General features: G+C 25.7%; 2 protein-coding genes across 14 annotated transcripts in view; one reads left to right on the top strand and one right to left on the bottom strand.

The window, feature by feature from the left end:
- LOC107453993 (solute carrier family 12 member 6) overlaps positions 1-2703 on the bottom strand; it is a 41259-nt gene extending 38556 nt beyond the window's left edge. Inside the window, exon 1 of one of the 2 annotated variants that reach the window (XM_071182048.1) lies at positions 2569-2703. In XM_071182048.1, coding sequence (XP_071038149.1) covers positions 2569-2692 — 124 coding nt within the window. In that variant the 5' untranslated portion in view covers positions 2693-2703. Of the gene's footprint in view, positions 1-2500; positions 2520-2568 lie in introns of those variants that run through there. The other variant, XM_071182050.1, reaches the window with a different exon arrangement.
- Positions 1-25677, top strand: LOC107453992 (vilya). 12 transcript variants are annotated; one of them, XM_071182056.1, is made up of 17 exons: positions 1-134; positions 4049-4114; positions 5915-5976; positions 6357-6431; positions 7155-7211; positions 10593-10660; positions 11498-11557; positions 16166-16212; positions 16431-16464; positions 16549-16585; positions 17159-17225; positions 17357-17405; positions 18357-18437; positions 21241-21299; positions 22329-22363; positions 23693-23730; positions 24367-25471. In XM_071182056.1, the coding sequence occupies exons 3-17, from the start codon at positions 5974-5976 to the stop codon at positions 24431-24433; spliced, it is 777 nt and encodes a 258-aa protein (XP_071038157.1). In that variant the 5' UTR covers positions 1-134; positions 4049-4114; positions 5915-5973; the 3' UTR covers positions 24434-25471. The 12 variants fall into 12 exon arrangements, with proteins under 12 accessions (XP_071038157.1, XP_071038155.1, XP_071038158.1 ...); XM_071182054.1 differs by lacking the exon at positions 1-134 and adding an exon at positions 2755-2874; XM_071182057.1 differs by lacking the exon at positions 1-134 and adding an exon at positions 2804-2940.
- Positions 25678-26550: the final 873 nt, after the last annotated feature.

Below are 26550 nucleotides of genomic sequence, written 5' to 3' on the forward strand. Positions count from 1 at the left end.
ATTTTGGTTCCTCTTCCGTTCGGGGTTTCCGCTGTCTTTTTAGCGGATGCAGATTTGACGTTCGATTTCAAATTTCCTTTTAAAAATAAATTTATTTAAAAATATTTCTGTCTTTGTTTTGTTCGATAAACGAGGTAAGTAAAGTAACTTATAATGTATTACTATATATTTTATTTTGTGAACACATATTATATGTATAATTACTATGTTAAATTATAAATTTTCCTATAAGTAGTCTGTAATTATTAAATTAAGAAAATTTTAATAATAAAATACAGAGAAACTCGCTAGAAAAATTTAAGACTTCTATAATTTAGTAAAAAAAAAGTTATATGCTGCATTTATACATAACTGCTTAGAAGAAGAAATATTAAGAATAACAAATTATATTAATATCCCATTATAGCACNGTATCAATGTAATCATTTATATAATAATAGATTAGTACACAATTGTATGTCAACACATTATTTATTACCTTAAACTGTCTGGAATTTATTATTAAAGGGTTGCGCTTGCGTAAAATTTGCTATTGTGGAAATTCAGCTTTTTTGCCTTTCGGCTAATCTCATCCCTGATTTTATGCACATTTTCGTTTAAAGGAAGACAATAAATTCAGGATAAATATAGTTTATTAATTAAAGTAAGATTGAAACAGTACTATGGATATTTTCAATTGATTGAAGCATTTTTATTTTAAGTAATCTAGATACATATATGTATTTGGCTATCAGGAAAAGTGTTAAAATAAACTCTCTCTATTGATTTAAGTAAATTTTAGTTCTTATTTTGGCAAAATTAAATTAATTAAAAGTAAATAATAAGTATTCTAATAATAAATCATTAAGATTTTTATGTTTTAATAAATTATGCCATTCAATTAATTAATTTCATAAAAAAAATCTAAATTTCATCCATTACCTATCAAAGCTGGCAACAACAAAAAAATTACTAGAGTAGGAAAAATGTTATATTCATCAGAAGATATTAAATTTTCCTCTAAAAATTTAACCAAATTTGCAAGCCACAATTTTAAAATAAGCATATCAAAAAAAGTAATAGTTATAGTTTTTCTTTAAAGTATACCTGTTCATAATTTTCGAAATTTATTAGTAATCTAATATATTAAAATAAAATTAAAAAATTTCAATAGTAATGAAATAAATAGGAACATAACTACAATGTAATAGCGTTTATTTATTCAAATGATGTAAAATAAAAAGAACACTTATGTATGACTATGAAACAGTCAACATAAGCATAACATTACAAATAAGTAAGTTTGATGTTCCAATGTCACCAAGCTAAATAGAGCATTTCAAAATTTGTTGCTAAATGCTATTGTCTCACTCCCTATTAATCTCCTTAATTATTTTTTTATTCTTTATATCTTCATCAAAACCATGTGTTGGAAGATCTAAGAAATATATAAAAGAGTTTTTAAAATTACTTTTTTTTAAAAACTAGGAATAAAAAATGTTCTTTAGTAGAAATCTACAGCTCATTTTTTTTTTTAAAGAAAAATTTTAAAATACTAAAATAGCGGATTAGAATATTGTATTTTATAATAAAGAAACTACACGACGCTTTCTAACTTATGTTTTAACTTTAAAAAATCAAACTAATTCAAATTATTTTTTTATGTCTAAGAAAAGAATTATATAAAAGAGTTTTTAAAATTACTTTTTTTTAAAACTTGGAATAAAAAATATGTACTCTAGTAGAAATCTACAGTTAATGTTTTTTTAAAAAAAAGGAAAATTTTAAAATACTAGAATAACTTATTAGAATACTGTATTTTTTAATAATGAAATTACACAACACTTTCTAACTTACGTTTTCACTTTAATATATTTAACTAATATTATTATTTACAGAATATTATTTACAGAATATTATTTACTTATATCAGCCTTAATTCAATTACTTGAGTAAGATTAAGAAGAAAATCTATTTTTAACTCAGTAGCGAAACTTAGTAAAATCCGGAATAAATATTAATTTGCTCAAACTTCAGTTTAATTTACAAAATATTTTATAAACAATAATTCCAAAAATTGTTTGTATTGAAACAAAATACTGGAAGAAAAGAAAAAGACTTTATTAACAATATTGTATCCAGGAAAAAAAGAGAAAAGAAAGAAAGAAACCATGCCATCAAATTTAAATATCTTGATGTTTTTCAAAACAAGCATTAGGTTAAAATAAAATATTTAAGCAACTTTCTTAACTAAAAAGAGGTACAAGTTAAATTAATTGTACTTTCTACACGAATAATGTGTAGAAAAATATTTTTTCTTTTTTTTTTCGATTAAAGAAAATTGTTCTCGCGGAGATTCGATATATTTAATGGGGAAAAAATGGCAGTGACAGTTGGATTACCTATATTTAATAAAAGTAATTAATAATTACAAAATATTGAAGGTATTTCGCACATCAGTGTGCAATATAAATCATTAAACTCTTGATTACATGATAAACTATAAAAAATAATAAAATACCCGGTTAGGGAATCAGTCACTGATGATTAAATTTTATTGTTTACATTTTGCCACGTTAGCCAACATACCATAACAAGCGTCATCTTGTAATCTAGATGATTCATCGACATATTGGGTTGCGCCGTAATTCCTTTCCGATCCAAAAGCTGAGTTTTGAACTGTAGGCTTGGTGACAGTGAATCTTTCTGACATGGTTGTTTTATTAGTGGGAATCACTAACGAATATAAAACAAATGACAGCACGCTCTCGATACCAGCGACGTCTTTAATCACTACCACCACTTTCACAACCTCTTACCACATGATATTGTAGAATCCTAATCAGTCTTTCAAGTGCATTTATTGAATACTGTGTTTGATGATATCTTTAAGTAGTAGATAAAAATTTATAACTTCATCTTGACTATTTGTTTACGTTTTTTATCAATAAGAAAAGAGAAGTAACTATATCTTCTGCTTGAGTAAAGTATTGCCAACGGAATTTTCATTAAACATAATAAATAATTTTAATAATATTTTTTTAAAGAAAATATTTATTTTCAGCCATAGTACATTTTATTACCTCTTTCTTTCTATCTAAAAAAAGTTTTCCTTTTGTATTATTTAAGAAAAGTACTTTATTATATTTTTTTAGTAGCGCAAGCAGACGATAAATGTTTTGCAACCGCGTCAGAAATCGGAACCGGGGCTGCGTTCCAATATTCGCACCGGTGACACTGGTTACACGAAAGCAAACTAGTCACGTGACCTCAGTTCGCACCGTAATTTAGGAACGATCGGTGCGGTTAGGTCCAGTTCTGGTTGCCATTAGCAACCAGTAGCAGACGCTCTCCTCTTTCGGAATCTTTGAGAAAAATATATTAGTGATAACAAATTTATTTTTTGTTCTATTATATTTATTTCTTGACCATTCTATTTTTGCATTACTTGTTAAAGAATATATATTTCTAGACTTTTAAAGCTGTTTCATATAATAAAGCAAAATATCATGATTAGTTTCAGTTTATCTTATTTATTTTTTAAGTTTAGTTGATAGAAAGTAAAACTTTAGTTTCTTATTGCATATTTTTCCTATTTAAATGTTTACTTTAAAATGCATCCATCATCTCAGTAAGTTTTATATTTAAATATTTAACAAAATTAAAGAGAAAAATAAAAATCTNAACCGACCAGAAACCTGGTGCACTTCGTGCGTAACTGGTGACACTGGTTTGAATATTGGAACGATCGGTGCAGTGCACTGGTGTAACTGGTTTTAATATTGGAACGGTCGGTGCGGCAAACCAGTGTAACCGGTTACACCGGTGCGAATATTGGAACGTGCCCCGGGTATTTTCGAATTTATTTGCTTACAAAAAAATTATGATAGTTTTTTTTCTCCATTAATTTGATAAACTTTCTTTTATTTAACAGTTTTGTCATTGTTATTCCCTTACCCCAAAATTAACAATTTGATTGAAGAAAAAAAACTATTTTTTTCTTAAAGATCATATCTTATTTTACAAATCATGGATTGGGTACATTGTAATAATTGTTTTTTATTACCAGATAGTGAAAAAAGCTTTTTTCTTACAAGTTGTGGTCATATTTACTGTCGTGATTGTGAGGAAAATTGTAAGTATTGATTTTGTATTACTATTTCATCTTTTTCTACGTATAATTAATCATTTAGATTCTGGAATATTTAATAGTCATAATCTTTTTAACATATACTTATCATTTTCAGTGAAATGTTATAACTTAAGACTTTCGAAACCAATGTTTCTGAAGTTAATCAATGAAAATCATTTATTTACCCCGGCAATTATTTGAATACATCTTGAAAGTTTTTTTTCGTTTACTAAAGATGTGTAAAATTTAGCAGTTATATGTTTGTCAACCAATGAAATGAATGGTAATATATGATTGTTTGGCCTTCCTTAGGATTTGATAATTATTCGTTATTATCTTACTAAAACTTGTAGTCAAATTGTTTTTCTTGTGACTGCATTGTTTTTAAATTCTTTATTATATATTGATAATAAATTATTGTAAAATTTTATTTATGGTATTCGTTTTCATTGTCACTAACTTGCTTAAAATAAGGTTCAGTATTGGCATTGTTTTTAGGTTTTAATTTTTAAATTAAAGTAACTATCCATAGGAAATTTCATTCTTATTTCTGCTACATGAATTGAATGTTTTATCTACCTTGTTTTCAGGCAATTTTATTCTATTTCAACAAACTGAAATAGTAAAATTTAGCACTCAGTTGTTTAAATTTAAGACTTTTTTAAAAAATTTTATCATTTTCGTTTTATATTCTGAAAAAAAGGCCTAAAAATATTTTCTCGGGCTATCTAGTTTGTATCTTTTAAGTACAATTTGTTTCCTTTTTTTGGTGAAAAAAATTATCTCCTTAAAGAAAGAATACTTTCTATTGTAATATGTGATAATCACATTTTATGTCCTTGAATTTATTATAAACATTTGTTTTCAATTGATTGATTATTTAATTTAGAATTCATTTACATTTTGATTTTTTTAAAAATTGTTTACGAAAACCAACAGTTAATTTATTGATTTTAAAACTGCTTTCAGAGTACATAGTAATTTTAAAAAGTGCCTAAAGGTGTTTTTTTTTTTAATTATTTCTTAAAAACCTTAATTATGTTTCTTTTTCATTGAATGTTAGTAGAAAATGCTTATTTTTTTCTTTTCTATAGTAAGATTTTATCTTTTTGCCGTATTGATTGTCACCACAAAATAATTTAATTACACACAAAGCGTGGTTTTCAAAATATTTCAACATCTTTAGAATTCAGACAACCACAGCCTATTTGGACGTACCACCATACGTATGGTTCGAAAGCTCTTATCACTAATGTTGAGTGAATACTCACAATTCCACATGTGTTTATATTGAACTGGATTTGCTGAATTTTAACATTCATTCAAGCAAATTTGCTGCATTTTGCTAAAGATTCCCAATTTTAGGATTTACCTTTGACGCTCTAAAATCCAACGGAAAATCTCTTAAATTTTTGCTGATTATGAAGAACTACTAAACATTTTACTAATTTTTTCCCCATATGACAGAAGAACATTTTTTTTCTCTATTCTATTTCTGTTCTCTTGTTGATTTCGTGTTTGTTTGCTGGTGAAGTCCTATTGTCTTTGTCACAAGCAAAAGCCAATAACGTTAACACTGTTCTATTTATAAATGAGTGCCAAAATCCTTGAACTTTTATACTTTTCTATTATTATTATTTGAACTTTTTTTATTATTAACAAAGATTAAGATTTTAAAATTTATCTATGAATTTTTTTCAAAATAAATATTTTCAACTTCTAGAATAATTTCAAATTAAGTTGGTATGAAATATTAAGAAAAAATCATTTATTGATAATTGCTTCTTTTTTCTTCTTCTTCAGGTGCCAGAGGACAGTGCAAACTATGTGGAAATCAATGTACAACAATAATACTTTCATCTATGGTATGTGAAGATACATAATTTTCTCTTGCATGCCAGTTTATGGCAAATGATGCAGTAATATAAAATTTGTTTTTTAAATGTACAGCACATAATTAAAGCATTAAAATATATTTAAAATTAATTTTTTCTAGGTTATTTTATTTTGCCATTATAAATTCTTAACAATCTCATCATTCTTATAAAACATGGTTTACAAAAAAAGTTTTAGCCTATTGAATTTCCTTGATCTTCCAAGTCTAACTGTACTTATATTTTTGATTCTTTTTTCATTGCGTTATTTATCCTGATTTCATGTTTAGAGTAATTTTAATATTATTATATAATAACAGAAAATTATATGTTTTCATTTCCCTGTTTCTAATTTAGAATTAATATTTTAGATGAAACCTGATGTACAAGTTTATTTTACTGATCCTGATGAATTATTGAAAAAGAAAGTAAAAGAGGTACAACAGGTAAAAATATTTTTTTCACCTAAATTATTTTATGTTCCTATCATTAAACTTGCATTACTTTCATATGATATTTATAATTAGCTTACAGGTTTCTAATAATAATTGTTGTATAAAAGACTAACATAATCCCTGTAAATGAACCAAATTTGTTTGCTTGTATTGGCTGAGGTATGCCTCAATTGCATTAAAAATCAAAAATTTAAACAACTCTTAGAATGAAAATAAAGAATTTTATATACCAGTGGTGTAAAAGAATTAAATAATGTTAGCAATAACATAATGATTTAATAAGCACCATGCAGGTTGAATTCATGAATTTTTAAATTTTTGTAGATTTATAAAAAACGTGTTTAAGGTATATATAATTATAATTTGTACTGCTGTTGTTTCATTTATAAGAAGATATATTGAATTCTACTCTGTCATAAAATTTTATTTTGTTTTGTTTAATATAAATATTTTTTTTATTATTAATATTTTCTAACTTCAACTATATTTTGTTCATCAAATAATATTTCTATATGCACAATTTATTTTCTGTTTGTTTGCAGTTGACATATTTTAATTTATTTATGTTTTATTTTAGCATATACTAGATAACAAGTTATAATATAAATTTGCTATATTTATTTAAAAAACAATGTGACTTTTTTATTTACTGTGATTTTAATTTTAGATCAGTAAAAAACATTTTTTTTTTCTATTCAATTGAAAATTGTTTAGGTATCTGAATTTCAAAAAAATCATCGAGCTAGACTGGTAGCTCATCAGAGAAAACAGGTACAATCTCTTAATTTCTTTCTTCTTTTTTAAGTTAGAATAATATATCTGGTATTGTTTTTGATAAATATTTTCCATGTTCTTTAAAATATTAAATTCGAGTATTTCATCAATTACAAAGTAATGAAAATGCCANATTCACTTTTATTTCTAATTCACTCCATTGATGTCGTAACATCCCTGAAAGACTCTTTAATAATCAAGCATTTAAATTCTTCAGTTACAAAGAGAAGAATTCATTTTAGAATTGAATGCAGATTGAATTGAGCAATCCAGAAAATTAAGAAGTTTATATATAAAAAAGCTCAAGTCTTCATCAGAGTAATACATTACAATTAGTTCTAAAGAAAGATCTGAAATCCTAGAGTCAAAAATAAAATGCTTAATAATGAACGTTAATAAACAAATTTTGCATTACTATATAAAGAGATTAAATTTCTCAAAAATATATATAGCTAATATAAATAAGCTGTTCAAAAAGCCTAGGCCTACATTAATGTATGACTATTTTAAAATGTAATAATCCAACAAATAAATAGGTGGATAAAACGGGACATAAAAAACTCTATCCCGTTTTGTCCAACTCATAAGTGTCCCGTTTTGTCCGACTCCGACCCTTTCTGAAACAAACATGGCTGCTGCCTAAATGTGCAAAGAAAATTCGATAGACTGCACATAAAAGTATTGGTAAATAAATGGTTAATCAAATTTAATATTCACCGAAATTTTATTCCCATATATAGAGGCAGTACAATGTAAAAAACAACGTACGTAAATGTAGAAAATAGAATAAAAAAGTTCTGAGACCTACAACTTTCTATCGAAAAGTGATCTCGAAATGAGACGCACCGAGAATAATATAATCACGGTCAAATAACACGTTTCTGTCGTTGTCCACTAGATAGCTGTAATAGTCTGGTCCCTAAGCGACGTCTCCCGTTCTGTCCGACTATCCTGTTTTATCCAACTTTCCCCTACTAGATAACAAGTTATTATATAAATTTGCTATATTTATTTAAAAAACAATGTGACTTTTTTATTTACTGTGTTTTTAATTTTAGATCAGTAAAAAACATTTTTTTTTCTTTTCAATTGAAAATTGTTTAGGTATCTGAATTTCAAAAAAATCATCGAGCTAGACTTGTAGCTCATCAGAGAAAACAGGTACAATCTCTTAATTTCTTTCTTCTTTTTTGAGTTAGAATAATATATCTGGTTTTGTTTTTGATAAATATTTTCCATGTTCTTTAAAATATTAAATTCGAGTATTTCATCAATTACAAAGTAATGAAAATGCCATGTTAACTGTAAAAATTCTAGATTTTAGCTGGTTTACTGAAAGAAAAAGGTTATTTAATAGATTTTTTTTTCAATTTTACTTCCAAAATATTTTATTTTTTTGATAAAAAGATCTACCTGATCCTATTTAAAAAATATTTATTAAAGTTATAGAAAAAATTCTTATGACAAGAAGAAAAAAAAGGTTTGCCGTTCCTATGGAAGACAATTAGCTGATGCACCATTATTACTTATATTGTTACATTACGTCTCCTCGGACTTTCTTTTCCAGAGCTTTAGCTATAGTAGTAATAATCATTACTTCCTGTTTATAAAAGCTTATGAAGGTTTTAAAATTTAATTGATGTAGAAATATGACTTTTTCTTCAACTTTTTTAAATGAATTATTTAATACTCATGCTTAAATTAAATGTTTATGAGGAAAATAAATAAAATTAATCTGTCTACAGAATTGTTTCTTTTTATTTATTCAATTGTTATTCATTGTAAAGTCTCGTTTCTTTTTTTTTTCTTTTTTTTTAAAAAAAAAAACTTGGTTCTATACAACTGCAATTGAATATTCTGTAATCAAAGCAGTACATTTGTCAAACTCAAAAATTATATTTCTACACTATTCCACTTTAATGGTATTTGCATATTGATTTTTAGTTGTTGTTAACTATTAGTGTAGCATCATTGAATACTTTATAGCTATTAATGAAAAATATGCATAAGATCATTTTTTTATTTTTTCAAAAGAAATCATTTATTAGAGACCGTTTGTATATACATTTGCTTAAACAAGTCTCAACCTTTTTGGTATTACATAGAATGTCTTAATCTCATTCATGATATTTAAAATGACATAATACTATTAGATAGTTCCACCATTTAGGATTTTCTTACTTGCAGAATTTAAAAACATATAATTCTGATTTTTAAAAAAATTAGAGCAGTTCTAGTAACTTTTGTGAAAATAAGTTTTGGTATCATTGACATGTATTCTAATTTTTAGAAATTTAAAATTTTCTTACGTATCAAAAACTGGCTTTTATGGACATCACCCAATATGTCATATCTCTAACAGCTAATTTTTAAGAATTTTTTGAGCGTATCAAGGTTGCTAAAAATTGGAATAATGTAAATGACACTTTCAGAACTTATGATTATTCCATTGCATACCTCTTTATCTTCTTTTTTATCCAGAACAATAAGTTCTTTCCAATCGTTCAATCGTTTGTCTCAAGTCAATCAATCAAGGGTATAATATTTGCATAAAACCAGTGTTAACTAAGGCAACTTTCTTCAAAATTTGACTTTCCCTCCTATCTTCTACTCAAATTTACAATGCTCTTCTATTTACTTATATAGATTTCTACATTTTTGTTTATTTTAGTACCTTGGATTCAAGAAACTGAAAACTATTTAAAAATATCGTTTCTTTGCCAAACTTTTTTTTCTTTGATAACTTTAACTTAGTCTTTTCTTGTTTCCATTCCTGTTAGCTACAGTGAATGTGGGTTTCAGAATAAGGCACTCCATACTAATATGTCACCAAGCACGAGCTTTTCGATTAATTTTAGTCTTAAAACAGTTTTAAGACTTGTTTAAACAATAAAATGTTTTAATCCTTTTATGCCCGTTTGTGATATGAGAGGAATCAGTAATGAAAATCTATTCGATCAGGGAATGCTATTCAAGTTAATTCAATTCCCTATTTATTTTTGTGTTATTACTTTTAGTATAAAATGGAAGTTTCATTTTTATAAATGATTTTTTTTTCGAAAAAGGAGCTTTAAATTTACTGTTAAGCAGAGTGAAATTTTTATATAGAATAATTTGGGTTTCACTAAATTTTATTCTTATTAGAGGAATTCTCTATTTTTAGTTATGTTGTTATGTGGTGCAGACTTTTATCAAATAAGTTTTTTACTGATGTCACATTACATTAAATGTGTTCTCTACGATTAAAACAATTACGGAGTAATTTTTTTCAGCCTTTTTGCTGTACACGTTGAAATTAATGTTTTCTTAAAAATAAAATTTTTCCAAAAAATTACTGTAAAGGAACTATTTTACTAAAGTTTGGTTTTATTTATTTAGCTTAAAAAGTTCAAAACAATTAGAGAAGATTTCCGAAACTTAATAAAAAATTTGAAAGAACTGGATAAGTAAGAACTTTATATTTTATATTAAACTTTTATTATATTTTTAATTGTTTACTGACATACTGTGTTATTAAATGCTTTTATTTTACTAATAAAAAGGGGTTCTCAAGGTGTAAGTTATTTAAATTTTTAAGGAGTATTTATGTGGTTTTATTTATCTCTATTTTCAAAATGCCATTTGAAGTTTATGTTTTGTTGTATTTTTCTAATACACTCCAACTCCAAAGTTTATTTAGTATTAAAAAAATTCTTTGAATTATATTTATATTGAGCCAGGCTCAGCTAATTGTTAATTAATTTTATTTAATGTTGATATAATGTAATTATATGCATTAGACAATTTTTGTATTGTTAATATCTGAATATTTTAAGATTTACATCATTTCAAAGAATAATGTATGATTATTCTTTGAAATGATCTAATGTAGAATATAGTATTTTTGTATGTTTTAAAAGCTATGTATTGCAATAAGCATGGTAAGAAATTTTTGATATCTTCTTTATAATTGTCGTATAACCACCTAATTAACCTGGCTATGCTTTGGGTCTAACACCCAATGTCGTCTCCATAATATGCAGAGGCAGCTTTAAATTTCTGCCTCACTGTAAAGCAAAAACAGTTACTTATATATTTATTCAATTCTCTTACTAATTAAAATGAAATGGATTTTTAGCCATAGTGTAGATTGAACTGTAATCTTCTAAATGGCATTTTATGATTCTTTTACTTTCCCTGGAAACATTAATCCCATTTTCTCATGTAGTTATTTTACTTTTCTACTAAAAAAAATTAAAAAAAATTTTGAAGAATTTAATCAGCAATTTATTTTATTCTTATAGTGAACGTAAAAAACTTCTGCAAGAAAATGATGTGATGAAGAAATATATTAGTATGCAGAGGTATCTATTAATTTTTAGCTTGTTTCTCAACTACTGTGAATAATGTATTTGTAATATGTAATGAAAAAATATTGTTAGTTTTCCAAATTATTCTTTTGTATGTATTGTTTAATAATTTTCTCATAAGTGATTAAATTTTTTCTTCTGAAACTAATGGTGAGAATGAATAATAATTGGCAATAACAAATTTTATTTTTCTTTTAAATAGTTTTCCCCTCTATTAAATGTAATACTTAGTAAATTATATATCCTTACTCTCAAAACTAGTTTTGTTTTACTATTTCTGTTAAAATCTTATTTATAATAATTTTCTATTGAAATTTTTATTTTGTGATGTATTTCTCTGTAAAACTAATTTCTTCAAGTGCAAGTTGAATGATCCCAATGTTTTAATTTTTCTCTTTTATTTTATTTTTTTCATTTTTTTTCTATAAATAATTTAATTTATTTATCTTGAATAAGTAATACTATTTGAGTATTGTACATTATAGTGACTTCTATATCTTGTACCAACCATTGTACTCTGTCGATCTAATCTTAGTAATATATTTTAATTACTTAAGCACACACATATTGTACTGGGGTAGTTAAAACTAACATGAATATTTTTAACATAACCTTTTAAAAAAAAAATTTGCAAAATTTTAAGTTTTATGCGTATTCTTAAATATTACTTATACTTACTTATTGCTTATAACTTTTTATGATAATCCAAAGTTCAGTTTGAAATTGGAACTCACTTTCCATTGTCACGAACAACATTTTCTCTGCCTTATTCAATAGAGAGACTGCGCTTTCAAAGGGAGTTTTTGTAAATTTCATTAAACTAAAGCAAACAAAACAAATTAGTCATGAAGCTTTAGCCAATACATGGATACTTTTGAAATTTAATAATATAAGTCATCTATGCATTAGACAAAAGAAAAGGTTTATTTTTTTTCTGTCTTTAAATATGTATCTTATTTAAGTTAGGAAAATAATTATCACCAAGTTACAAGCAATTATAAGCATAAAATTCATGGTAAACTTTTTTTGGTTTTTCTTAATGCAAAACAAAATAAAGGTTTATCTTATAAATACTTGAATAAATGTTAATTAAGCTATATTAATTGATTTAGATTTTTTTTTAATTACCAGTTGACAGATGTGTTTGTCTTAAGTTGCAATTTATTTTACTGACATGATAATTAAATAGAAGCTGTAAATAGTTAGGTGAGGAAAAAATCAAATATAAAAAAATTTGTGTTTTTTAAAACTAACTACAAAAGTACCGTATATTCCGGCGCATAACGCGCCCCGGCGTATTACGTGCACCCGTAATTCCTAATAACTTTTTTTTAAGATATACTCTTCGTATAACGCTCACGAAAATTTGGATTGTACATGAGCAATATCTCGTCTAGTATCTATAGAAAACCAGAAAGCCTTTTAGTGTGGGACATGTTTTGGTCCCACCTTACAGATAATACAAAAAAATTGTTGAAAGAATGTAACACCGATATGGCAGTTATTCCGGACGGATTGACACCATTAGTTCAGCCATTGGACGGCTGCTTTTAAAGCCAATTTAAAGAAACAGTGGAACACTTGGATATTGGAGGGCGAGAAAACTTTAACGAAAGGAGGACATATGCGCCATGCAAGTTTGGAAACAGGGTGCGAATGGATATTAAAAGCATGGGATCAAATTAAGCCTGAGATGGTTAGAAAATCATTCAAAAAATGCAGCATTTCAAATAATCTGGACAAATCAGAAGATGACTGTCTATTTATGGATGAAGGTAACACAGATGAAGACAAAACAGATTGTGCTGACGTGCTTGAAGAAATAACGGAAAACGAATATAATGAACTATTTATGTAACAACGAAAATCAATAAAGTATATAGGTAAAGGTATGTTATTTCTTTAAAATAAAAGAATTTTTCTATATTTTAATTTTTTTAATCTACAATTTTTTATATTCGACGTATACCGCACACCCGTAAATTCCAATGGTATTTTTTGTATTAAAAGTGTGCGTTATACGCCGGAATATACGGTATGTAAATTTCTTTAATTTCTTTGTTACCCAATTATCTGTTTCACAGATACTACTATATTAATATCTCTTGTATGCAAGAAATGTTTTGACATCTTATAAAATTCTGACAGAAGTTTACTTCAAATTCTGCTTAAAAGCTTTAATTTCAAGATTTCTTTATATATATATAATTGCACTATAATTACCATAACTTTGCATCATTGTTCTAAGAGGTGCATTTCATTATGCAATAAATAATTTTAAATCAAATTAGGATTCACCCCATGTATTATTATCGCCATGTGTGGTACAAAATAATCAAACTTTTTAAGAATGAATTTAAAATTGAGCTCTCCAAAATGTCCCTCAATAAAAAGGGCTTAAACGTAATAGTTTGAGGGGATGAACTCAAATGTGCTAATTAATTAGTGCAGATGATATTTTAAGTTACGAAATCAGACACAAAAACATTCATTGAATAGCATTCTCTGAACAAGCATACCTTTTTTTTCAACGTATTCAAATTTTTGATCCCTGAAATGTAAAGGGTAGCCGCATTCTGAAATTTGTGGTCTCCACAGTTTGGTGAGGAAAGCGATCTAAAGTTTTGACCTTCCAATGTTAATTTTACTTTTTGTGTATTTTGCCATACCTTGAGAGTTTTTTATGCAAATTTTAAAAAAATTTGCACGCAATTATAAGATTCAATTTTACAATGATGCGATGCCATTTTACTGCAGAAATAAATTTTAGTAAATATTTATTATTTTTGTGTTTTTTTAAAAAATAGTTGAAAAAATTTTTAATTGTAAAGTATGCAGTTTTTTACGCCATTTTAAACTCAAGATAAGATTTAAAGATTCGGCTGCTCTGACGAGCAGGGCACGTCGACCAGAGGTCTATTGTACCCGAACCCCGTGATTAGAATGAGACAGTGATAGGAGAGCAGCCTGACTGTCAGAACAGATGCGGATGGTCGTATTTGGATATCCCTTGTCTAAGCATATCTTGCAGCACAAGATAATGGCATAGACCTCAGCCTGAAAAACAGTGGCATAGTTTCCCAGGGGAAAGTGAAGTTTGGTACTATCATTGGAGCAATAGATTCCTGCTCCTGATTTAGCACCAATCTTTAAACCATCAGTGTACCATATTAGACATTTGCCTTTAAGCCACAGAGGAGAATTAAACCATTCTTCTCTAGTAGGAAAATGGATTTTAAAGGGCTTGTGAAAAGCATATTTTAGTGACATATAGTCACTAGGCATGATAAAAGAGGGTATATCCACCACTTATGAGACAAGATGTCCCTATGACAAGTGTTTGGAATACTCTTTCCATAGGTCAAGGTGCATAAGACGCTTTATGCCTGTCTGAGCTTCAACTTCAATGCGTAAGTTCAATGGAAGGAGTCCAAGTAAGCTCTCTAGATCAGCTGTAAGAGTGGTCCTAAGACAGCCTGACAGGGCTACTCAGACCATTCTTAGTAGTCTATTAAGATTAGAACTTGCGGAGCTCAATCTAGTCCTCGACCACCAGACGATTGCGCCATAAGTGATGATAGGACTAATAATCATTGAGTATATCCAGTAAACTATTTTGGGGGATAATCCCCAGGATCTACCAATAACATTTCTGCAAGACCAGAAAATCTTTCTGGTCCTGCTGGTACAGTATTCAAGATGATAACCCCAATTTAGTTTGGAGTCAAAATAAACCCCGAGAAACTTGACTTTCTATTTTAAACTTAACAAAATATGAAATTTGGGCAAAGTCAGTCAAACAGCTCCTGAGAAATCTAATTTTAAAGTAATAATAATTTAAATTCGATTTCTCAGAAACTATTCAGTTGATTTTGTACCTTGTAAACTTACATACTTTAAAATAGCGTAAAATATTGTATACCTGACAATTAAACAAATTTTCGACTGTTGTAAATAAAATAATAATTATTCAGTAAAATCTTTTTTTTTTTTTTATGGAATTATCTTTGGAAAAGCAAATTTTATAATTTTATGCAAAAATTTAATTCATTTAAAAAGTTTTCAAGACATGGTGAAATGTGCAAAAAGTAAAATTAAAAATAAAGGGTCCAAACTTTAAATCTCTAGAAGAAACTATGGAAATCATATTTCCGAGATTCTGGCTACCCCCTAGATTTTAGAGGTCACATCTGAATCGATCAAAAAGAAAGGTATGTTTATTCAGAGAAAGTACGTTTTTTGCCTGATTTCAAAATTTAAAGAATCGTCTGCACTGATTAATTAGCATATTTGAGATCTAACCATTAAGATTGATTTGAGATCTAACCATTAAGATTGAGTCCTAGGCCGTGAAGATCTGATCATTAGATCAAAAGTTATTAAAGGTGGACGATTTTTTTTTCTTTCCCCGCACTGTACATGTCTGCTTAGTTTTTGTTAGATATTTGGTAAAGTATCCAATGCTTATTAATCAGTTTTTTTTTAATCTTGTGATAATTTTTCTTTAACTTAAAATATCATTAGCGGGTGAGATATTCAGTGGAAAATAAACACTGTTTTTCCTGATCTTGAAAATGGATAACTTATTCCAATTTATTTCAGAAATGCATCAAGTAGCAACCCTGGCTCAGCTCAAAGATCAGATAGAGGTGAATATTTATGAACAACTTACCTTCTTATTCAATTCAAAACATTTTTGCCACTTTTTTCAAATAAGAGATTAGCAATTTTTCTTCATTAATTTGATAATTTTTGCTAATAGATTTTGTTTCCAATGCAGCATATATATGTCTCATTAGTTCATGGTGATTTTTCCATAGGTTACTAAATGTATCCACTTTAATTTATATATTTCAATTTGTTATAGGTAGAAAATCTCCATATGAGGAAAAATCTCCACTGTAAGCATTTTCTCTAATGATATTTTATTTTTCCTACTTTTTTTTCTCTTCGCTTTCTTTCTTATGTCTTTCTCTTTTCTCTAGCTCTACTCTTAACACAGTGTTTACAAAATTTACTGATGTAAGTAAATTAATTTTCAATGTAATGTTTGTTTGTTTTTTTTTAAATTGAACTTTTGCTGTAAATCAATTTGGTTCCTAAACACGAGTAAGATACATGATGTCTATATGACCAATGTGACTTTAAATAAACTTAATTTTATTGTTAATTTTAAAAAAAATTTCGAGGTCTGTGCATAGTATTGCTTTTATTTATAATGTTTATGTATTATAAAATACACATACTTTACAACATGAATTAACGTTTCTTAAACAAAATAAAATATTTGTCATATTTTCTATAAAAAAAAGATAACTAATTATTGAATAAAAATTAGTATCGTTCTTATAAAATATTACCATCTTCAGTAAATATATGATTCAAAATTTTATTGGAAAACTCAGAGCACGGGTCAATTCATTGTTCAAGTAATGTTACACACATAACTTTCTAACAATTTTATAGTGATAAATATCCATCATCATAAAAAAGAGCAGATATTTTGAGAAAATATTGCTTTTTTGTAGCTTATAATTAATAGAAATCTATGTCTGACATTTTTTACTATTGTTTAACATAATTTATTCATTGCAGAAAAGAGGGGAAAATTCCAAAACACAGAGAATAACTGTAATTACCCCTCCCTCAAATGGAAAAATAGGTACTTTTTTCTCTATTTATTCATATTTATTTGCCTGGTTTCTTTTTTTTAATACTTCTAAAAGGTTTAAATTTAAATAAGTATTCTATTGTCATAAAAACTCAAAAATAATAATATTGTATATCTTTTAGGTGTTATCCCTAGCACTGAATCACCATCAAGTTGCTTAAGAAAGCTTAAGTATGTGTTCATTTATAAACTCCATGAGTACCATGCATAGCTGCCAACTCTACTGGATTTCCCAGTAGACTACTAGATTTTACTCGTTTCTCCTGGTTTACTGGTGTAATAAAATTTCTCTCTCTCTCTCTTTTTTNTTTTTTTTTTTTTTTTTTTTTTTTTTTTTTTTTTTTTTTTTTTTGTACATTTTAGGAAATTTCCTAAAATTGAGTTAGTTTCCTATAAAAATATCTATTGCAGTAAATATTTGTTCTTTTAAAATATTCAGTTTACTTTTATTCAGAATTCCCTTTTTAAATTAGTGAAAAAATCTTTTAATTTTCTGAGAATTAAATGCCTATTACTATTTGAAATTATGAGTAAACATAATAATATTTCAAGTTCATTTGATGTCAATCATAACTGGAAAATATTGCAATTTTTCTATTTTGATGGCTATAGAAATCTCTAATGTGTAAAATATTTTTTGTACATTATGCAACAATTATCATAAAATTTAATTTATATTATTTTGTAAAATTTACAATTTTTTTTCATATAAATGTTGGCAGCTATGACCATATTATTATAAGAGTATTTTACAATTATTTTATTTGAATTATTTTATTTGAAATTAATTAAATTCTGAAATACTATTACATATTCAATACTATTATTTGGAAGTTGCTTATTGTACTAATTTTAATTTGATTGGGAATAAAAATTGATAATAATATTAATATTTATTTTTTATATTATTCTCAAACTGTATTTTTAAAACAAAGAAAATCTGAAAACAATTTATTTTTCAGGTAAAGTCACTATTTTTCCCTTTTTTTAAAAAAAAAAATTTATTGGTATAATGTTTAAAAAAATGAATAATAAATTTATTTTAAAAGCCATATTCTAAAGGAAATGCCAATTTTATAATTTTTTGATATTGATTTAATTATGCTTCATTTTGATTGCTAGCCTGTCTCGCTCAACTGAATCATTGCTAGATAGGAATACTCCTCAGTATATCTCACCAATGTCTACTCCAGGAAGTGTTTGGTATGTTTGTAAACATAAAAATTTACAAGAAATTATATTACTAGAAAATATATTATTATGGAAAATTAGTGTAAATATAAAATTGTTAGTTTTCTTGTTTTGTTAAATCAAAATTACTATTATCATTTATATTTTGTATGATTTATTATATTTTACATTTTTTATCCTATGTATTAAAATTTTTTAATATTAACAGTAAACATCTAATAATTCACAGTATAGACTTATTCTCAAAACAATGTTAAAAAATTAAAAGCAGTTAAATTGAAAAAATTAAATTAATAAGCAATAAACAAAATCTGGTTTTCTTTTATTTTCCTTTTTGTTTTTAATGTGACCTAGTCAATAATTAACAAGATGGCAAGGATAAGATATTGCAGGTTGGCCACTCTTTCTGGAAATATGGAAAACTAGAAATTTTCAGGGGCTTTAAAAATAATGCTTAAAATTTCTGGAAAGTACAGAATTAAGTATAAAAGTATAAGCACTGAACATAATTTTGCCTCTGTGATCACACAAAAACTTGCCTCTAATAAGTTTCATTTTATTTTTATGCATTAAAACTGTTAACTGTTAAATAGCTTAAAAAAACTTCTTGGCTGTTATTTTCCTTAATTTTCTCATCATAATTGTTATTTTATAAAAAACCTGATTTAGTTCTTTTCAATAAATAATTTTATTTAATTATTTCAAGAAAAATATCTTTCATTTAAATTAGACTTTTTTAATCTTGAGCTTTAAATAAATTTATTAAATGGAAATAATAAATTATATCCTTATTTATTATTTATTTATTAATAATGAACAATTTTAATTGAAAAATATGTCAGGTACTTCATACTGAAATATCATAGGTAAACATAAATCTGTATGAATATCTAAACATTCATAAATTATATTTAAAATCTTGCATATTTAAATTGAAAAACTATTCCAATTTTTTAAGTTTTACTCTAAAAATTTCGAAGATTTTTTTTAGATTTATCACCCTGGTTAATGTTACCAATTTTGCTAAGAATCTTTTACCTTATTGGCTGGAAAAAAATTTCTATATGCATACATTATGATCTAGGAGACTTAATTTTTATAATCTATATAGCTAAAGTACCTAAGTTTAGATATTTGCTCTGATATTTTTTGACATTTAGGTTAGCAATAAATAAAAATTATAGTTTTTCCCCATTGAAAATCAATAAAACATTTGAATAAAGATGAAACTCATTTTAAGTTTAAAGGTTATAAAATTGTAAATAAAGTTTTCAAATAAAATCTTTTGAAAGCTATTTTTCCACATTCATGGTGCATCCAAATAAAGAATTGTTCCCTTATTAATTCAAAAATCATACAAATATTTATAACTAAAGTGCTAGCTTATTATTATTACTAATATATAGTGTAAAAATATGAATCCAAACTTGAATTAGTTTTCAAATAAATTAGAAAATAATTTAGGACTTTAATTTTTTTAGGAAATTCATAGAAACTTAATTAATTTATTTTTTTTAAAAATGAGGTCATTGGTTTCAATTAAATTATTTTTCAATTGGTTTTCACAGATTTTAAATATATTGTTATTTCTAAAGATAAGTTTTAATAAGTAAAATAATATAATCGATGTATAATAAATTTTGAATACACACTTTGGAAATCTTATGCTTTTAATAAGGTTTGTCATGGGGATTACAGACCACATTACAAAAATTGTTTGTTATGTGGCTTTTTGTGTAAAAAAAAACACAAAGTCCAATTTCCATATTTTGTAAATGTTTTCCAAACAATGGAAAACATTTACAAACCTTTGGTACCTAAAATATCACCTTTGGTTACCTTTAGCACTTTTGGTTACTATTACCTTTGGTACTTAAAATATCAATTTCCATAAATAAATAAGATATTATTTACCATCTTTTTTTCCTACTTACTTTAACTATATCCTAATTGTTTTCTGGTTTTATTAACATGTAGTTATTGTAATAAATTCTTTCTCTAAAATTTTGAAACATTGCAATATATCTAAATAAAAAAATATCTGCAATTAAAAAAAAATTAAAAGCATTTCATTTCTTGTAAGAAATTTTTACCGTGCCTTCAACAGTCCCTGGCTTGGAGACATTTGTCCCTTTATTCTAACTTTCTTTGAGTATGGTTTCACTTCAGTATATTTTACTAATTGTTTGGGGGGTTTTTTTTCATACCCTTTTTAAGATATGTTTCCTTTATCTATTATAATTTTTACAACTAGCTTAAAGAGATTTTTATTACTATTATATTAATCTAGTGGCCGTTGTGTTGTACAAAATATAATTAAAAACGTAAAGTTTTGAATAAAAAGTATTAATCAATGCAAGTTCATGTTGACCATTTGATTTGATAATAAATTTTGACAGTTTATTTTAAAATTTTTACAGTTTATTTAATAATAATCATAAAGTATACTCTAAAGAATGAGTTATTGGACAATTCTCTCTGATATATGTTTAAAACTGAGAAAATAAAAAATATTTTTTTAAATAAAGATTTTTTTTTTCATTCTTGTAAATTACGGTGAGTTGCTTACATTAATAGTTACCACTAATAACAAACATTAAAATTAAATAATTTCAAATTTATAACAATTTCATTTATGAGATTGAAACTTTGGATTATGTTTTGCAAACTAGAGAAATTTTTTTGTCTGAATAGAAGCTTTAGGCTATTAATTCATAAGAAATATGTTTCTACAACCTAATTGTTTTTTCATTTTCAATCAATTATCATTTATAAATAAGCTTTATTTTAACTATGTTCATGTGATTTATTTTAGTGATAAGTATGGATCATTTGCAACGCCACTGAGCTCTGCCGGTGCAGCTACAACTTTGGGTAGTGTATTATTTTTTATTGTTATTATCATTTTGTATATTATTGGTAACTAACTCTTTGATTTTTATTAGTTCATATTGCACTTTTTTCTAATTGTAAAATGCTCAGCAACATTTTTTTAACTGTTTCATTATCATCCTTAAAAGAAATTTTGAAAAAAATCTTTGTTTAACTTAATTAAAGCCTTTAAAAACTAAAGCTATATTTTTGCAATAGGATTTTTCTGTGTTAATTGTAATCTTCGTGAAATAGACAACCTTCCCATAATTTAGTTGTTTAATAAGTGTAAACAATCAAATAAGAAATTTTTCATAGAAACACTCCTTTTTGCAATGAATTCAGATTCTTAAACTTATTTTCACAAACTTATTTTCACAATTTTAAATTGTGAAAATAATCACAATTCTTAAAAATATGTTACAATTCATTCAGTTTAGAGAATTGTCAGTTATTTGTATATCTTAGTGTTATTTTTTATGTTTAAACTTGTTATAAAATTTTTAACAGAAAAAATTATTCATAGTGAAAAAATGAAAAAATCTTGTAATGAGCATTTATTATATAATTGAAGAACTAATTTGTTCTGTCTTTTCGAAACAATATCTTCAAAACTTTAATAAATTTTGTTGTTTGTCAATTCTTGTATGCAATTGAATATGCTCTAGTGTTTATTTTATTATCTAGTGGGATTATGGATTATTTTAAAAATTACTAAAACTTATTCATTTTTTCTTTTATTGTTTTTAAACAAAACTTCCTATGATAAGATAATTGTTTTCTGTTTCTTAAATAAAAAAAGTTTTTAAAAAAAACACATCGTTGTTGCTGCTAAAAACTGTAGGTAACAGCTTCTTCCCATGTATGAAAGCATCATTACAAACTGCCATCTGTGTATAAAAAAAACATGTACTTGTCGTCATGTTTATTTTTATCTTTTTTAAAAGATTCAAATCTTTAATGTTATATTTTTATAAAAAAAATTAGATTTTTCTTTAACTTTTAACAACAAATTTTTACTCTTTTTTTCAGATGCATATAGCTCACCTACTGATTTTTATTTGAAGGTAACATGTAACATTTTTAAGATTATTTTATAATTGAAACTGTGCAACTAAAATGGATAGATTATTAGCATGTAATATAAGGTAGTTCCTGTAACATTTTGAATGACAACATGTTTATACATTTAATTATCAGTGATCTTTACCTTTAATAAAAATTTTCATTTGAGAAAAATATATATTTTTAAATAAACCTATTTTATTTTATTTTATGACCGCCGTTGAACAGCCGACCCAATTTTTGGGTTTACAACTACTAATGTTCAACGCCGTATCCAGAATACAGTGAAACTCCTGGATCAGTGCCCCCAGAGGTAATGATTTGTTATGGGAACATGGAGGACTTTGAGACTCGACAGATTTAACGTGCATCAGTCACCATTTAAGCCTATTGTAGGCTTCAGCAATTATTTGTTGCAGCTAGTTCAAAAATGGCAGAAAATTTCGAAAAAATATTTTTTCTGTCACAAATTTAACAGCATTGCTGTTTATTATTAAATCCTTAATTATAACCATCTGCTTCAACCCTACTGTCATAAGTCAAAGTTATGTAGGTGGAAAAAAGCTAAACAATTATATTGTAAAATTTTCTAAGCTTACAGTTAGTTTTTAATATTTACATTGATTTCTACCATATTATTTTTGACCTTAGCAAATTCATTTTAAATTACGGATTCTTTTCCAACCCATTGGTTATATTCACTAGCTGCTAATTATAAATGCAAATATTGCTGATAAGCAATATAAGTTGAAATTACTTTTTTTTTTTGTTGAATATTTAATTTAGTCTGCTTAAGAAGGAAATTAGAATTAGATAAGATTAAATAATAAAAAAATTCTATTACAACTCAGTTACTGAAGCTGCAAATTACAAGTTAAATTTCTCCAACTCTATCCTAACGTAGAATAAACATTTTGAAACACTAATATCATTGCAGTTTTCAGAATTTTAGAAAATTTTATGTATGCACATTATAAACACAGGAATGCCCAACTTCTGAAGATTACCCATATTTTTTAACTTTAAAAAAGCATGGGAAATTAAATTTTTATGAAACTCATATTTTCTGGCACTTTTACTAATTTAGTGAAGGAACTAACTTATTTACCAACTGCTGTTATTCCATTCTCGATTCGATACATTATTTTTGATTAAATCGTGCGCTATTGTTATATTTTTGTTTTAGCTAGTGAAATGTTGAAATCTTTTCCTTTATTTTAAAATATGAGAACTTTTAAAAAATTTGAATTTAAAACATTTCTAATAAATTTGAATTTAAAACATTTCTAATAAATTTGAATTTTAAACATTTGTAAATGTTAACTTTTTAGAATCCACATTATAAAAGGGACATAAAGAAACTTGTGGTGTAAGTAATTATTTATTTTCAATAATCATGTTTATTTTTTTGTATATCTTATGCTTGTATTAAAATGTAGCATAGTAGCTTCTTTCTACGATATTGATAATAGCTACATTTGTAAATTTATTGTTTCAGCAATGTGTTATATTTCAATTTTTTATATTATTTTGTTTTAAAATTTATTCTGGAATTTATCTTATTAGTTTTAAACATGTCTTACAGTTTATTGTCACTTTTAAAAAAAATTTACTAAATGTTTGATATTTCACTAAATTGTATTACTAATGCTGTTTAAATAATTTTATATTTTAAATAAATATATTTACAATTGGCACATTTGTGTAATATAATTTAAATACAGATTTAATTAGTAAAACTGATTTATTTTAATATAATTTAAATTAAAAAAACTTAAAATAACATATAAATAACATAATAAATTCATAAACAAAAAATCTAAGTATTATACTTTTTCTAGATGGTAAAGACTCATGCATAGTTTTTTAGATTTAAAAAAAAATTTATAAGCTACTTTTGGAATTACATTTTTTTATAACATTCTAATTTCATTTTAGGATAATTATTTGTTTGGAATTTGAATTTTGTTTGGAATAGTAATATTGGAATATAATTTTATTTCAGAATAGTAATAGAGTCTCAACTAAGTATTTTATTACTTATTTTATTTTTATTTTATATTTGCTTTTGAAAGGTACTTGTAATAAAAATGGTGTTTAATTAGTATTAAAGTAAAAATTGGATTAGAAAATTTTTAAACATTTTTTTTTTAACTTTAAATGTCTTTATTAAGTCTTACACACTTATTATAAATGTGCTATAAAATAAACCAGTATTTAAGTAAACTTATGGCTATGAAAAATTATTGGGCATTTAAACAAAATTGACCAAATTTGTATTTCTTAAGGCTCTCTACCCAAAGAAACAAATATTTATTAATTTATTTATGCATCATGGTTTACATAAATTATTTCTAAATAGTTACTTTGGTAATTTACTTTTAATTGAGAGAAAATGCTTAATATTGAACAAATATTCCTACACATAAATAGCTAGTATCTCTTAAAGGAAGAATTAAATTTGATAAATAGTAAAAATATTTTATTTCAGAAATATGGAATCATATGTAGCTTCAAAGTAAAAAAAAATATTAATTTTTGTGTACATATAAATTATTAGAAAATGGCCCGGGGGTGTAGCTGCAGAGCTATAGGCCCCACAGGACACCTTTGTCAACAAAGAAATCAAAAATATGAGTGTCGTGTGTGTTAAATTAGTTTTTACCAAAGAAAGTTAAGGAATCCATGTATTGACTATTATTCGATTAAATTTGCCAAAACTCTTTTTCTTAGCCTTACACATTCAAATGTGTTTGCAGAAAAGAAAGTGTTAAAATAAGAAAAATTTAATGAATCCAAGACATTTGCAACCCTATAACGGTTTTTGAATTCTATACTAATTAGGCAGATGTAGAGGGAATCTCTAAAAATAGATTATATTCTGCACTCAATTCAAAGTTGTGATACAAAAAATTGCAGATTATATTAATGCTTTTTATTTATTGTAAAAGGATTAAATAAGATAATTTTGTTTTTCAATGTTAGGAAATATATTATGCATATTTCAGCATGACAATAACAAAACAATTTGTTTGCTTAATTTATTTAAATTGAAAGCTAGCTCTTATTTGAAAAATTATTTATTTTGGAAATTGATTTCACTTTTTTTTTTTCAGACATCCTTACAGCCCAGTTGATTGATGTAATAAAACTGTTATCTATGAATTGATCTGAATTCTATCTGATCTTTGGCAGAATGCAAACTTATTGCAATAATTAACTTATTGGGTGTCAAATACTGTATAAAAATTTGTCTATATTATTAAAAAAAAACCTTTCTGTAGGTTGTGTGAAATAAAATATTTATACTGATAAATACATGTGATTATTTCAAAACAAATATACACGGTGACCAATAAGTTCTCATACACTTTCAAATTTTCATTGCAATAATACTAAATCATACAAAAAAAATTTGCAATAAATTAAAGTTGCAATCTTTGAGTATCTTTACAACAAAGAGTTTGGAGTAATATTCCCTTTTACTTTATTTTGAAGCTATAGTCTCTTTTAAAATCCATCACATGTGGCATGTTACGCTTTCATTAACATTATCTGCCATATCTTTTGAATTACATTTCCGAATTTGCTGATTTTATGTTTATTTAGCTGGGAGGCATGTATGATTGAACAAGATAGTCAAACGAATTCGGATCGGTTGTGTTGAAAGCCATTCAGGAAACAACAATGTTTGCTGCACCGCTCCTGAACTATAGGTACTGTATGAGAAAGAGCACAATCTTGTTGGAAGCGGAAATATTCCACCCCATGCATGCTCTGAGTGCTTGGATGTAAAACTGTTTAAAAAACTTTAGTTTTATGATATTGGTCATTGATTTTTTATCCTTTTTCAATAAAAAAAAAAGTAAATTCACCTCTTTTTGAAATAGTCTCCCAAACCATCACAGGCAAAGCATTTTGATAAAGTGGATGATAATGCTAGATCTCAAGGATGTTATTAACAGAAACTATTTGTTGAACAAGGATTTGTTTTGATATTGTATATCAAAACAAATATTTTAACAAATCCGAAAATTGCTAATATTGTGGCAAAAAAAAACTAGACAGGGTGCTTAGCGTTTTTAAAAAGTGGTTTATTATCCTTTGGACAAGGGATTTTTTTTTTTCTTAGCCGTGTTGATTGACATTCAAAATTACCAAAAATGCATGATTTTCACAATTTTCTCTG

The sequence above is a fragment of the Parasteatoda tepidariorum genome, chromosome 6, assembly GCF_043381705.1.
Source record: "Parasteatoda tepidariorum isolate YZ-2023 chromosome 6, CAS_Ptep_4.0, whole genome shotgun sequence".
NCBI classification, from domain to species: Eukaryota; Metazoa; Arthropoda; class Arachnida; order Araneae; family Theridiidae; genus Parasteatoda; species Parasteatoda tepidariorum.

Bases quoted from the DNA above. Each gene is read 5' to 3' on its own strand.
- LOC107453992 (XM_071182053.1), top strand. From the start codon at position 4,009: ATGGATTGGGTACATTGTAATAATTGTTTTTTATTACCAGATAGTGAA. The intron at 16,213-16,430 runs GTGAATATTTAT...AATTTGTTATAG, and splicing joins AGCTCAAAGATCAGATAGAG to GTAGAAAATCTCCATATGAG. The intron at 21,300-22,328 runs GTAGTGTATTAT...TCTTTTTTTCAG, and splicing joins CGGTGCAGCTACAACTTTGG to ATGCATATAGCTCACCTACT.